Source organism: Triticum aestivum, chromosome 7D (genome assembly GCF_018294505.1).
Source record: "Triticum aestivum cultivar Chinese Spring chromosome 7D, IWGSC CS RefSeq v2.1, whole genome shotgun sequence".
Classification (NCBI taxonomy): Eukaryota; Viridiplantae; Streptophyta; class Magnoliopsida; order Poales; family Poaceae; genus Triticum; species Triticum aestivum.
In genome coordinates this window covers 10,180,040-10,195,405 of record NC_057814.1, presented here as the reverse complement: position 1 = coordinate 10,195,405, position 15,366 = coordinate 10,180,040, and the positions used below count along the sequence as shown (strand labels likewise).

At 48.8% G+C, this 15,366-nt stretch overlaps 1 protein-coding gene and 1 pseudogene across 1 annotated transcript in view; one reads left to right on the top strand and one right to left on the bottom strand.

The window, feature by feature from the left end:
• LOC123170603 (F-box/kelch-repeat protein SKIP11-like) overlaps positions 1 to 6,163 on the bottom strand; it is a 57,419-nt gene extending 51,256 nt beyond the window's left edge. Inside the window, exons 1-2 of the mRNA XM_044588445.1 lie at positions 6,086 to 6,163; positions 5,720 to 5,990 (exon numbers count right to left, since the gene is read on the bottom strand). Of these exons, the coding sequence (XP_044444380.1) occupies positions 5,720 to 5,990; positions 6,086 to 6,163 (349 nt within the window). The remainder of the gene's footprint in view (positions 1 to 5,719; positions 5,991 to 6,085) is intronic.
• A 2,394-nt stretch (positions 6,164 to 8,557) lies between these two features.
• LOC123164037 (tryptamine hydroxycinnamoyltransferase 1-like) lies at positions 8,558 to 9,957 on the top strand (annotated as a pseudogene).
• Positions 9,958 to 15,366: the final 5,409 nt, after the last annotated feature.

Genomic DNA, 15,366 nt, shown 5'->3' with positions numbered 1-15,366 from the left:
AAAAATTTGGAGTAAAGAGTGTTTAGATTTATCACGAACACCCTCATACTATCTATGTGGGGGCAGAAGCCGACGACTGGCCAACTCTCAGATTTCATAAACGGCTGCACAAGAGGTAAAATTTTAAATAAACAAGCATTATATTAAATTAAGATCTTGTTTCGTATTACAGGACAGGATAACATGAATGTATTCATGGGAATATGATATCCTTGGCACATTGCTCCGCCACAAGGCGGGATCCCTCCAGGACACTGTCAAAATACAGTTCGGGTCGGCGGTGTTCCTTGCCCTCAGGCGGCCCCTCGTTCATCAGCTTCGTGGCGTCCATCTTCGCCCAATGCATCTTAGCGCGGGCAAAGCCCATCTGCGCGCCTTCGATACAGACCGACCGCTTGATGGCTTCAAGCCGTGGGCAAGCACTGACAAGCCGCTTCACAAGTCCGAAGTAGCTACTGGGCATGGGCTCGGCAGGCCATAGCCGGATTATTAAGTCCTTCATGGCTAGTTCGGCCGCCTTATGCAGCTCGACTAGCTGTTTCAGCTGATCGCTAAAGGGCACTGGATGTTCTGGTCCAAAGTATTGAGACCAGAACAGCTTCTCCGTAGAGCTCCCCTCTTCGGCTCGATGGAATTCGGTAGCGTCTGATACACTGCGTGGCTGACCCGCAAACGCCCCTGGAGAACTCCAAATCCGGGTCATTAAAAGGAACCTTTCCTTCACATATTTGCTCTGCATTATAAAATCCTTACCCGCCGCGATTTTCTTGGCCGCCAGGATCTCCTGGAGGGCGCTCTAGGCTTTGGCTCGGGCATCTTGTGCGCTCTGGCGGGCCTTTGCAAGTCCGGACTCTCGATCCTTAAAATCGCGCTCCAAGGACTCGTACTTCTTGACGGCGTCCTGAAGCTCTTGCTGGACCTCGCTGACCCGGGCCTTCTACTTCTCGCGTGCGGCGCATTCCTTGGCCGCTTTGTCCTCGGCCTCGGCCAACGCCTTCTTGAGGGCCGCTACTTCGGTCGTGGCCCCTTATAAAGTTCATGACACTTTAGTCAGCACGAACCATTCATCCTTCCTAAATATACGCACAGGTTACTGCATACCTTGGCTGTCCTTCAGCTGCTTCTTCACATGGCCGAGCTCTTCCTTGGCCCGCTCCAGATTCTGCTTCAGTCCGGAGACTTCCGCAGTGTGAGCGGTCGCAGCCAGTAGCGAAGCCTGCTTATTCACATAGACATATCAGATTAGACTCCTGCGAAAATTATTTGATCCTCTGTTCGGCTTCTCTTTCCGAACACCGGACAGAGCATCACGGGCTACTATCTATACTGTGAAATTCTTTTTCTAATTACGTTGCTTACCTCAATCCTGTTAGAAGGCTAGTGCAGGCTTCGGTCAATCCGCTTTTCGCGGACTGGACCTTCCCAATCACCGTACCCATCAGGGTACGGTGTTCGTCAACAATGGAAGCGCCTTTCAGCGCTTCCAGCAACCTGTCCGGTGCCTCTGGTTGGACAGAAGTCACCGGCGGGATAGGCGCGCCCTTTCCCTTCGAAGGGGGCTGCTCACCTGATTCCGGAACCGTCGGTGTCTCCGGAATTATATTCGGATGAGTGATGAATTGAATACGGCCCCCATCATCAGTATCCATGGGGGTCTACTCCCTCATGTGTTTGGCAGCCGAGGCTTCACCCTCTGGCACCTCCCGGACGGCCGCCGGATTCTCTCCTGGGACGGGGATCCTTCGGGACGACGCTTCGACGCCATCCAGGTCCCGGGGAGTGGTGGCCAACGGAACGGTCCCGCTGTCCATCGCTGCTCGGTCCAGCGAATCCTCTGATAAGGACCGCTCAAGGTGGGACTGAGCCGGACTGCGAATGCATAATTTAAGCATATTAAAACAATAAAGTAAATAATTCGGATACAAATACGTGTCCGGACACTTACGATTCGGCCAGGGGCTTCTCCCTGGGCTTCCACTCCCAGCTGCTGTTGGTGGCCGCTGTGGAGCTGTCCGGAAAGGAAGCTTTCCCTTTCTTGGACGCCTCGGTCTCCAGATGCGTGGAGGTCGTCCTTTTCTTTTTCCCCCTGCCGGGGGAGAGTGGGTTTATTCCTCTTCCTCGTCGTCTTCGGCGGAGGAGTGCGTCTCGGCGTCTTCAGACGTCACGTTCGAAGTGCCCTTGCGACGGGGACCACTTCTGGTCCCCTTGGCCTTCTTCTCCGGCTCCTCGTAAGGCGCCGAAAACAACATCTTCGTCAGGAGCGGAGTGTCTAGGCCTTCGGGCAGCGGAGCCGGGCAGTCAATCCGCTCCGCTATCTTTGTCCAGTCCTGAAATAATTTATAGGGAGACTTAGATGCCTTCCTATAATATGCAAGTAAAGGGTACACCTTGAAAACATGAAAGAACTTACCGGATTAGCTGGGTGAGTTAGGTCGTGCCCACGATCCTCGTCCGTGGCCGGCGGCACCTCGTTGGCCTTGAAGAGCACCTTCCAGATTTCTTCGTGCGTCATGCCGAAGAGCTCTAGTAGGGTCTGGTGCTTGTCCGGATCAAACTCCCACAGATAGCAAGTTCGGCGTTGGCACGGAAGAATCCGGCGAACGAGCATAACCTGGATCACGTAGACAAGCTTGACTTTCTTGATTATCATGCTCTGGACACGCGTCTGGAGCGCTGTCAGCTGATAACCCACAAGTATAGGGGATCGCAACAGTTTTCGAGGGTAGAGTATTCAACCCAAATTTATTGATTCGACACAAGGGGAGCCAAAGAATATTCTCAAGTATTAGCAGTTGAGTTGTCAATTCAACCACACCTGGATAACTTAGTATCTGCAGCAAAGTATTTAGTAGGAAAGTAGTATGATAGTAATGGTAACAGTGGCAAAAGTAACGATAGCAGTTTTGTAGTAATTGTAACAGTAGCAACGAAAAAGTAAATAAGCAAAGCACAATATGTGAAAAGCTCGTAGGCATTGGATCAGTGATGGATAATTATGTCGGATGCGATTCCTCATGTAATATTTATAACATACGGTGACACAGAACTAGCTCCAGTTCATCAATGTAATGTAGGCATGTATTCCGAATATAGTCATACGTGCTTATGGAAAAGAACTTGCATGACATCTTTTGTCCTACCCTCCCATAGCAGCGGGGTCCTAATGGAAACTAAGGGATATTAAGGACTCCTTTTAATAGAGAACCAGCCCAAAGCATTAGCACTTAGTGAATACATGAACTCCTCAAACTACGGTCATCACCGAGAAGTATCCCGATTATTGTCACTTCAGGGTTGTCGGATCATAACACATAATAGGTGACTATAGACTTGCAAGATAGGATCAAGAACTCACATATATTCATGAAAACATAATAGGTTCAGATCTGAAATCATGGCACTCGGGCCCTAGTGACAAGCATTAAGCATAGCAAAGTCATAGCAACATCAATCTCATAACATAGTGGATACTAGGGATCAAACCCTAACAAAACTAACTTGATTACATGGTAAATCTCATCCAACCCATCACCGTCCAGCAAGCCTACGATGGAATTACTCACGCACGGCGGTGAGCATCATGAAATTGGTGATGGAGGATGGTTGATGATGATGACAGCGACGAATCCCCCTCTCCGGAGCCCCGAACGGACTCCAGATCAGCCCTCCCAAGAGATATTAGGGCTTGGCGGCGGCTCCGTATCGTAAAACACGATGAAACTTTATCTCTGATTTTTTTCTCCGTGAAGGGGAATATATAGAGTTGGAGTTGAGGTCGGTGGAGCTCCAGGGGCCCATGAGACAGGGTGGCATGCCCAGGGGGAGGGGGCGCGCCCCCCACCCTCATGGACAGGGTGTGGGCCCCCTGGCCTTGATTCTTTCGCCAGTATTTTCCATATTTTCCAAAAGTTATCTCCGTGGATTTTCAGGTCATTCCGAGAAATTTTGTTTTCTGCACAATAAATAACATCATGGCAGTTCTGCTAAAAACAGCGTCAGTCCGGGTCAGTTTCATTCAAATCATGCAAGTTAGAGTCCAAAACAAGGGCAAAAGTGTTTGGAAAAGTAGATACATTGGAGACGTATCATCAGCTCGTCCGGAGAGCCCTAGGACAGGCCCTTCTCTTGACAGGAGGTGAGCCGCATCGGGACTCCGGATCGGAACGTGGGGGCCGCCGCCCAATTGGTGTCGCGTGGCTCGGTGATGTAGAACCACCCCGACTGCCACCCTTTGATAGTCTCCACAAAGGAGCCTTCGGGCCAGGTGACATTGGGCATCTTGCCCACCATGGCGCCTCCGCACTCTGCTTGTTGGCCGCTCACCACCTTCGGCTTCACATTGAAGGTCTTCAGCCATAGGCCGAAGTGAGGTGGAATGCGGAGGACGGCCTCGCACATGACAATAAATGCCGAGATGTTGAGGATAGAGTTGGGGGTCAAATCATGGAAGTCCAGCCCGTAGTAGTACATTAGTCCGTGGACGAACAGGTGGAGGGGGAATCCCAGCCCGCGGAAGAAGTGTGTGAGAAACACCACCCTTTCGTGGGGCTCCCGGGTGGGGACGATCTATCCCTTGGCTGGTAGTCGATGAGCGATGTCATTGACCAGGTACCCGGCCTCCCGGAGCTTCTTGATGTCCTCCTTCTTGACGGAGGAGGCCATCCACTTGCCTCCTGCTCCGAATCCGGACATCATTGGAGTGCTTTTTAGGGCGGAGAAGGCGAGAGCTTGGGAGCTGGAGCTCAAGAACGGATGGGCAGAGGAAGGAGAAGGCGTGGGTGAACAAGGATGAATCCTTATCCCATTATAAAGGCAGTAAAAGTCATGCGCCTCCCTGCTCGCCTTAAAATTCGCCTATTCCCCAAGCATCGTATAGATGACACGATTGGGTTACCCATGCCCGTATTGATGAGAATCCCATGATAAGGGGACATGATCTCTGCTTCGACAAGACGTGCCAGTGAAACCGCACCTGGAAATACGGAGCGGCAGGCTAAAAACGGTTCGAATATTGACCGAGCAGTGGCGTGATGTCAAGCTACAAAAAGTTGTCAGCGTATTGGACTCGTGAAATATTATACTCTCTACGGTTGTGTGTGGTACTTGTTTTGCAGAGCCGGACACGTTTTCTATGTTCGGAAGGCTATGTTGGAGTATTCGGAGAAGGAACCCGCCTTGCAATGCCGAAGACAATCTGCGTGCCGGACTCATCGTCACTGAAGCCTGGTTCAGGGGCCACTGAGGGAGTCCCGGATTAAGGGGTCCTCGGACAGCCGGACTGTATACTTGGACCGGACTGTTGGACTATGAAGATACAAGATAGAAGACTTCGTCCCGTGTCCGGATGGGACTCTCCTTCGCGTGGAAGGCAAGCTTGGCGATTTGGATATGTAGATTCCTTTCTTTGTAACCGACTTTGTACAACCCTAGCCCCTCCCGGTGTCTATATAAACCGGAGGGTTTAGACTTCTAGGGTTTAGCCACAACAATCATAACCTCGTAGGCTAGGCTTCTAGGGTTTAGCCATTACGATCTCGTGGTAGATCAACTCTTGTAATACTCATATTCGTCAAGATCAATCAAGTAGGAAGTAGGGTATTACCTCCATAGAGAGGGCCCGAACTTGGGTAAACATTGTGTCCCCCGCCTCCTGTTACCATTAGCCTTAGACGCACAGTTCGGGACCCCCTACCCGAGATCCGACGGTTTTGACACCGACAGAGCCCTTTTTCATTCCGCTCCGCCTTCTTTCCGCCGACTGCTATCGGTGGCCTTCTCCTAACGCCGCTGCCTTCTTTTGCGCAGAGTTCCTCCCGGGCTACTCCGTTGCCGTCTGCATGGCCATCAAGGCTGAGGGCGAGACGAACCGGCGTGAGGGCAAGGAGATTCCTTAGAACCGGCCTCGGACCATGGGCGAGCAGCTCACGGCCACCAGGATGTGCTTGGAGGCGACGCGCCGCCTTCTCCGCCGGCTTCAGCGCGCCGGGGATCTGGTCTTGAAGGCCTTATGGCCAGTTAGTCCGATTCCATAGACTCCCAGTCAGACGGCCGACTGGCTGGAGGTGGCGGTCTAGCGACTTGATGCCTGGAGGATCTCCGCCGCACGAGCCGGTGCCGCCAAGGCGCTGGAGTTCGTCAGGGTCTGGTACCCCGGCATGCGCATGTCGCAGCTGACGACGTTCTGCTAGGAGGCGCTGCCTGAGCTGGCGGCGGAGAGCCAGAACGTCCCCATCCGGGCGTCTGCCATTGCCGCTTAACCGACGTCAATGCCTTCTTCCCGGAGCGGGCAGACGACGGCGCTGTCGTTCCCCCTTCCTAGTTCAGTCTTGACCCGACGGACGGGGAGGACTCAGCCTAGGAAATCGCCTCTAGCGACGAAGGCGACGAGAGCGTCGATGGCGAGGACGGAGGCTACGTTGCTCCTGATGGCGGAGCGACTAGCCGGAACCAGCCTGACCCAGCGCAGACTACCGACCTGCCGGAGACTTTGCCAGCCAGCGCCGACAGCCAAGAAAAGCCCCACCAGCCGGAAGTCCCACCAGCCGGAGCCACGCCTGCCACCGACCAGCCCGCTCCGCCCGAGGAGCCATCTACCTAAGCGGCCTGCTTATCTTCTTTTCGAGTTTTCAGTCTTTATGCTTGAAGAACAATGTTATTTATGCGCAGTTCCTCCCACTGGGGGTGTATGTTTAAATTTAATGAATGCTGGCCTTGGGCCTTTTGCAATGTATATATAAGTTTAAATCCCCACATCATTGCATCTGTTGCCGGGTTCTTGTTCGAATTTGCTTTTCTCTCTTTGGCTTTTTTTATCTGCCGTGTTCTCTTAGCCGCCTCCCTGCCAGCCGGACAGCCGCTCTGCGGTCTGTAACTGGGTCAGGGACTTGGTCGTTCTTCAGAACGGGCAAGTTACTGCAGCCGCGTAGAGTATAGCTTAATCGAGCGAGAAGTCGGCTAGGCCTAAGTTGGCGTTTTCCTTAGTCGGATTTTGTGTGACAGCGTTTCTGGCCTTTAGCTCTTCGCCATTCGGACAGTCACGCCGCGAGTTGTGACTTGGAGCGGAGAGTGGGCTTTGGCATCGGCACACTACTAGTCGGCTCTGGCTGGTGCAAACTTAGGCGAAGGTGGTGAGCCCCCGGGCCGGCTGACCGGAACCCGGACGGGGCAGGAATAGAAAAAACTCAAATCATGGCATAAGCTAATACTACAATTATAAACAAAGAATTGTCACTTAGCATTTGACTTGTAAACAATATATCGTAGATAATTCAGTATCACATTGGTCCACAATTGATTTGGGATTTAACATCTTGAAAAAAATTCCAGAATTAATAATATATATGAAAACCATAAATGTGATTATACATAACACATGTAGTCATGCCAATGGGCGGTTTACTTCGGTAGTTCGTATTTTAGTTTGAAACTGAACAATTTTATTTTCACATAAGACATTATTTACAATTAGAAAATCTCAAATTTGCAGAATTATCACATGGACATTTGATATGTATGCATATTCAATTTTTATGGTGCTATAAATTTGAAAGTTATGTCAACATTTGTTTTTGCTTGGTATGTCAAAATTATTTTATCTGGATTATCGCTATGAACCGACGTATTACAACAAATATATGTATATTAATTATTCAAATTCTTTTAAGTGAAAAATCGAAAAATCACAGAATAATTTCTAGTTATGTAATTCAATCCGTGCATCCATCTTGCCAAGAACTAACATATCGGCAAATAAATAAGTTAGTTTGCTCTGCTCGTTCCAAGCGAAGGTGCAGCTGCACCTCACGGGATTAGCAAGGGTGTATATGGTGGCTTTTGTTTTTTTATCCTTTTCGCTTTCCAATCGAAGCAGCTCACACGTATATTGGACTCATATTCGGTTTTGCTTTTACGTCTGGATAGCTAGGAGATTACACGTATCTTGGACTCATGTAGATTGCCTAATATGGGCCCTTCCGTTTTGCATAGCTAACCTGGCTGCACGTGTCCCTTATAGCAACGTGGCAGTTTTTTTATGTTGATACGGACATGAAGCCTGGTTTTTTTTTTTTTGAGCAACGTGGCAGTTCTTTATGTTGATACAGACATGTTAAATATGTTACGTAAAAACTTTAAATCCTAGCCATTATTATTTTGATCAAACGGTGCAGATATTTTTAACATATGCGGACGAACCTAATGGCTTGTTTGACTCTTGTTTTAAGTATATAATATTTTAAGTATATAATAGATAATAGATAGATAGATAGATAGATAGATAGATAGAAAGATAGAAGGCAGGTAGGCCACTGAAACTAAAAAAAACATAGCTTAATAACCAAGTCATAAAAGGAAAAAAAAAAGACTACAAGATAAACTTTGGTTTCGAAGTTGAAAGTCGCTAATTAAAGTACAGTAGTAGTTACGATGTACACTTCTCTCCTCTACATACATACGCAAGCACACGCCAATATATGGACCGGCAATCTCACAAAGGAACGGGGATCACATCGAATGCCATGCCAATATGATTCTTGGTCATCTAGCAAGCTTTGAACCCATGGCAGTGAATGTGGAGATCACACCGAAGGCAGTGCTGAGGCCTTCACCGGAGTCAGCATGGGGCGGCGCCATAAAGGTTCCCATCACCCTTTAGTCCCGGTTCATACCACAAACCGGGCCTCCACCGATGGGTACATCCCGACGGTCTTCGCGCGGAGCTCGCCGGCGCCTACCAACGGCGCGGTCAAGGACGGCCTCCTCGCAACCGTCGCAAGATTCCCGCACCTGGCAGGGAGGTTCGCCGTCGATGACCACGGAAGGAAGTGCCTCCACCTCAACAACGCCGGGGTGCTCGTCATTGAGGCTACTGCCGGGGCGGACCTAGCAACGGCATTGGCGCACGACGCCTCCGCCCATATCGGCGAGCTATACCCAAAAGCGAAGAAGGTACGTACGTCCGTAGTAGTAGATGGAGGCGAGGCATACAGAGTGTTCTCCTTTTCCAAAGGTGCAGTTCTTGGTCGTGTGCAGGAACATGCGGACGAGGCTGTCTTCCAGGTGCAGCTGACGCGGTACACGTGCGGCGGGCCTGTCATCGGCATGGCCAGCCATCACCAGGTCGCCGATGGCCAGTCCATGAGCGGCTTCTCCGCGTCCTGGGCCACCGCCGTCCGCACTAACTCCGCTGCCCTGCCATCGCCGTTCCTCGACCGTGGGGCCACCGACAACCCCCGCAGCCCATCGTTGCCGGCGTTCGACCACGGAAGCATCGAGTTCAAGGGCGAGCACAACTCCAGCCGCTCCTACAGAGTGCTCCCCTTGGACAGGATCAAGAACCTGGCGGTGCACTTCCCGGCCGAGTTCATCGCCCAGCTCAAGGCCCGTGTGGGCGCGCCATGCAGCACGTTCCAGTGCCTCCTTGCGCACGCATGGAAGAAGGTCACGGCGGCGCGCGACCTGGCCCCCGATGATTTCACGCAGGTGAGGGTCGCGGTAAACTGCCGAGGGCGGGCGAAGCCTCCGGTGCCCATGGACTTCTTCGGAAACATGGTCCTCTGGGCGTTCCCGAGGATGCGGGTCCGGGATCTCCTGTCCTCCAGCTACCCCGCCGTGGTCAGCGTTATCCGCGACGCCGTTGCGCGCGTGGATGAGGAGTACATCCAGTCGTTCGTGGACTTCGGGGAGGCGAAGCGCGACATGAAACTAGCGTCCACGGCAGCAACGCCGGGCATGGCGTTCTGCCCTGACCTGGAGGTGGATAGCTGGCTCGGGTTTGGCTTTCACAACCTTGACTTTGGTGGTGGGCCGCCGTGCGCGTTCCTGCCGCCGGACCTTCCCATCGATGGAGTAATGATCTTGGTGCCGTCGTGCGCTGCCAAGGGTGGCGCCCATCTGTTCGTGGCTCTTGACAACGAGCACGTACAAGCCTTCGAGCAGATTTGCTATTCCATAGAGTGATGAGATGACCGCAAATTATAGCGTCCGTTTTTCTCAGCTGAATGAGATCTAACAAAGTCTCGGTCAAGAAGTTCAAAAAAAGAGTCTCGGTCAAGTCCTCAGCCATTATATTCTTATAGGCGCTTCAATATTATTTTTTGTTTGGACTGTAACAACCGCCGGAAGTTCGGTTTCCGGAATGGTTATCGAACACTTCGACAGAACACGTGCCCAACAAACATGCATGCCGAACGCTTCATGTGTATATGTTGAAGTATGTATGCATGCGAACCAACCTGTGGTTTGATGATTAGAGGGATTGTGGTATCTTCTACCCACCAGGGTTCAAGTCTTGGTGCTCGCATAGACTTACAGAAGAAATTGCATTAGTAATAAATTCATATGAATTTACAAAAAAATTAGAACTTTCCTCGGTAAAGTTTATTGAGGGAGTTAACCACATTGATAATATGGTTAACTCTGCTATTCCATTACCAATTCCTCCATTATTAAAACAGATTCATATGGATCCAATGAACAAAGTGAAAAGTAGTAATATAAGAAGAGGAAATAACATAGTATTTCCCATTTCATGCGGATAGGAAAAAGTGTTTTTAGCCCCAAAAGACATAGTAAAGGATCCTATCCTATTTCTTGTATTACCTTGAATTTTTGGTATATTTTGTGAAAAAAAAAGAACTCAACTCTTTGTTGTTGATTAAACGAAATCCCTTTCACTCCTTTGGGTATCCCTTTTCCCTGTAAGGATATTGAATACAAGAAACTCTCTTTAGTGCTATTGTAATTTTGAAAATGAACATGCAAATACCCATTAAATGTAAGTAAATATATCCGAAACATATAAAAGGCAGTTAATCCTACAGTAAAGGAGGCTATTACACTAGTAGAAAACTGGGCTTTGGTCATAGGGCAATATCCACATTAGTCCCGGTTCAGTCACGAACCGGGACTAATGCGAGCATTGGTCCCGGTTCGTGCGGCCAGGGGCCTACCGGGCCTCGTGGGGACATTGGTCCCGGTTCGTCCGGCCCCTTTGGTCCCGGTTGGTGGGACAAACCGGGACCAATGGGCCACGCTCCTGGCCCACCACCCTTTAGTCCCGGTTCATACCACAAACCGGGACTAAAGGGCTGGTCCTAGTTGCGGCCAGGGTTTAGTCCCACCTCGCCAACCGAAGGGCGCTCACACCAGTTTATAAGCCCGTCCCTCTCTGCCCTGTTGAGCTCCTCTCAAAGTGAAAATAGATGCCCTTATACAGGGAATTTGACCTAAATTCACAGTAAATTTCTTTGAATTTCATAAATATTTATTATGAATTTAGGTTGAATTTTCTGTATCGGCGCATCTATGTTCATTTTTATAGTAAATAAAATAAATAAACCATAATAAAATAAATAAACCTTAATAAAATAAAATAAAATAAAATAAACTATAGTAACTAAAATAAATAAACCTTAATAAATTAAATAAAAATAGCAGCAGTAAAATAGATAAAAATAGAGCAGTAAACTAAATAAAAATAAAATAATTAAAGTAAAATACATAAGTAATTAGAAATAAAATAAATAAGTTTTTTGTTGTAAGTAGAAAAAAACAAAACAAATAAAGCAAAAGAGAAAACAAAAAACAGAGAAAAAAATTATGCCATCTACTTGGCCACCACGGCTTGAATACGACTTGAAACCCATCCATGGGCCAGGATTCAGGCCCGCAGAAGGCCCAGTAGGCCCCACAGGCAAAGAGAACGCTTAGGCCCGAAATCCTGCAGTTGAGAGGAGCTCGAGAGGGTGGGCGCAGCAGCGGTTATAAACCACTCTCGAGCCCTCTCAACTACCGAGGTGGGACTAAACTTTTGACGCGGGGCAGCACAAGGCCTTTGGTCCCGGTTGGTGCCACCAACCGGGACTAAAGGGGGCATTGGTCCCGGTTCGTGGCACCAACCGGGACCAAAGGCCGTTAGTCCCGGTTGGTGCCACGAACGGGGACCAATGGGTTGCCTATATATACCCCATCACCACAGCAGCGCACTCCACGGTGCTCTGTTTTTTCTGTCCGGCGAGGGGAGGGCATTTGGGTGCTCTAGCTCACCTCCTATGCACATGAGGTGTTTGATGAAATGTCTGAGCCACACTAGTTAATCTTTCTCCTCTCGAAACTCGACATCCGAGCTCCATTTTCCCCGAGATTTGTCTAGGTTTAGCGGTCCGTCACGTCCCGTCCCCGTCTTCACCGCCGTCGATCGCCCGCGCCGATCTCGTCGCCAGCACCACCGTGGTGAGCCTCTTGTTCTTATCTTCTTTCTGAAAGGAAAAAAATTCTTACTTTAGATAGATACTTGTCTAATTTTGTTACTTTTATTATTCCTTCTTATTACATAGTGCGATGGTTTTGGTATCCGCCCCCGTCGGCCCTCGTCCTGTCTATGATTCGGATGTGGTATATATTATCTTTTTATAACTATTTGGTTCATTTATTGTTTATGAAAAATATGCCGACCAACGTGACATAGATTTTATTTATCTAGGAGGTGGTTGAACCGGAAATTCTAACTGACCCTATTGTCGAGAGGTTAAATTTAGTTGAAGAAGAAAACAATTACTTGAAGGAAAAAATAAAAAAATTGAGGAGGAGAAGATGATATTGGAGTTGCATGTTGCGGATGTCGTCGATGATCACAAGATCAAGATGGATGCAATGCGCTTGAAGATTAGAAAGATTAGAAAATATGCCATTCATACCGAGGCTTGGTATCATTATGCCGTTGGATCAATTGTTACCTTGGTTGCGATTATGATCGCATTTGTTTTCGCATTGAAATGTTTTACATAGTTTCAATGTATGGTTAAATTAATTAGCTGCTCTGGAGAGCTATATATATGTTGTTAGATGAGAACTATGTATGTACTTTGGTTTTAATGTGATGATGAACTTCTACTAATTTGTTCACTTAATTATCTATTCATGATGCTCTGTAATGGTTTTTGACACACTTAATTATATATAATGCACGCAGATGAACCGGCAATGGATGTATGGTGACAGACACACCTCCGAGTACATTAAGGGTGTGCATGATTTTCTCGAAGTGGCTGAGGCAAACAAGCAGAATGGTTTTATGTGTTGCCCATGCCCTATATGTGGGAATACGAAGTCTTACTCTGACCGGAAAATCCTTCACACCCACCTGCTTTACAAGGGTTTCATGCCACACTATAATGTTTGGACGAGGCATGGAGAAATAGGGGTTTTGATGGAAGACGGCGAAGAAGAAGAGGACGATGACAACTATGTGCCCCCTGAATACGGTGATGCTGCAACGGGGGAAGCTGCTGAAGATCAAGAGGAACCAGACGATGTGCCCAATGATGCTGCAAGGGGGGAAGTTGCTGAAGATCAAGAGGAACCAGTGCCCGATGATGATGATCTCCGCCGGGTCATTGTCGATGCAAGGACGCAATGCGAAAGTCAAAAGGAGAAGCTGAAGTTCGATCGCATGTTAGAGGATCACAAAAAAGGGTTGTACCCCAATTGCGAAGATGGCAACACAAAGCTCGGTACCGTACTGGAATTGCTGCAGTGGAAGGCAGAGAATGTTGTGCCTGACAAAGGATTTGAGAAGCTATTAAAAATATTGAAGAAGAAGCTTCCAAAGGATAACGAATTGCCCGACAGTACATACGCAGCAAAGAAGGTCGTATGCCCTCTAGGATTGGAGGTGCAGAAGATACATGCATGCCCTAATGACTGCATCCTCTACCGCGGTGTGTACAAGGATCTGAACGCATGCCCGGTATGCGGTGCATTGCGGTATAAGATCAGACGAGATGACCCTGGTGATGTTGACGGCCAGCCCCCCAGGAAGAGGGTTCCTGCGAAGGTGATGTTGTATGCTCCTATAATACCACGGTTGAAACGTCTGTTCAGAAACGAAGAGCATGCCAAGTTGATGCGATGGGAGCACCGGCTGACGGGTCGTAGTGGAGAAAAATCGAGAGAAAGTACTGGGCTGAGTTTGCAGCTGACCCAAGGAACGTATGGTTTGGTTTAAGCGCGGATGGCATTAATCCTTTCGGGGAGCAGAGCAGCAATCACAGCACCTGGCCTGTGACTCTATGTATGTATAACCTTCCTCCTTGGATGTGCATGAAGCCAAAGTTCATTATGATGCCAGTTCTCATCGAAGGCCCTAAGCAACCCGGCAACGACATTGATGTGTACCTAAGGCCATTAGTTGAAGAACTTTTACAGCTCTAGAATGGAAACGGTGTACGTACGTGGGATGAGCACAAACAGGAGGAATTTAACCTGCACGCGTTGTTGTTTGTAACCATCAACGATTGGCCCGCTCTCAGTAACCTTTCAGGACAGACAAACAAGGGATACCACGCATGCACGCACTGTTTAGATGACAGTAAAAGTATATACCTGGAAAAATGCAGGAAGAATGTGTACCTGGGCCATCGTCGATTTCTTCCGACCAACCATCAATGTCGAAAGAAAGGCAAGCATTTGAAAGGCGAGGCAGATCACCGGAAGAAGACCGCCATGCGTACCGGTGATCACGTACTTGCTATGGTCAATGATTTACACGTAATCTTTGGAAAGGGTCCCGGCGGACTAGCTGTTCCGAATGACGCTGAGGGACACGCACCCATGTGGAAGAAGAAATCTATATTTTGGGACCTACCCTACTGGAAAGAGCTAGAGGTCCGCTCTTCAATCGACGTGATGCACGTGACGAAGAATCTTTGCGTGAACCTGCTAGGCTTCTTGGGCGTGTATGGGAAGACAAAAGATACACCTGAGGCACGGGAGGACCTGCAATGTTTGCACGAAAAAGACGGCATGCCTCCGAAGCAGTATGAAGGTCCTGCCAGCTACGCTCTTACGAAAGAAGAGAAAGAAATCTTCTTTGAATGCATGCTGAGTATGAAGGTCCCGACTGGCTTCTCGTCGAATATAAAGGGAATAATAAATATGCCAGAGAAAAAGTTCCAGAACCTAAAGTCTCATGACTGCCACGTGATTATGACGCAACTGCTTCCGGTTGCATTGAGGGGGCTTCTACCGGAAAACGTCCGATTAGCCATTGTGAAGCTATGTGCATTCCTCAATGCAATCTCTCAGAAGGTGATCGATCCAGAAATCATACCAAGGCTAAGGAGTGATGTGGCGCAATGTCTTGTCAGTTTTGAGCTGGTGTTCCCACCATCCTTCTTCAATATCATGACGCACGTCCTAGTTCATCTAGTCGACGAGATTGTCATTCTAGGGCCCGTATTTCTACACAATATGTTCCCCTTTGAGAGGTTCATGGGATTCCTAAAGAAATATGTTCGTAACCGCGCTAGGCCAGAAGGAAGCATCTCCATGGGCCATCAAACAGAGGATGTCATTGGGTTTTGTGTT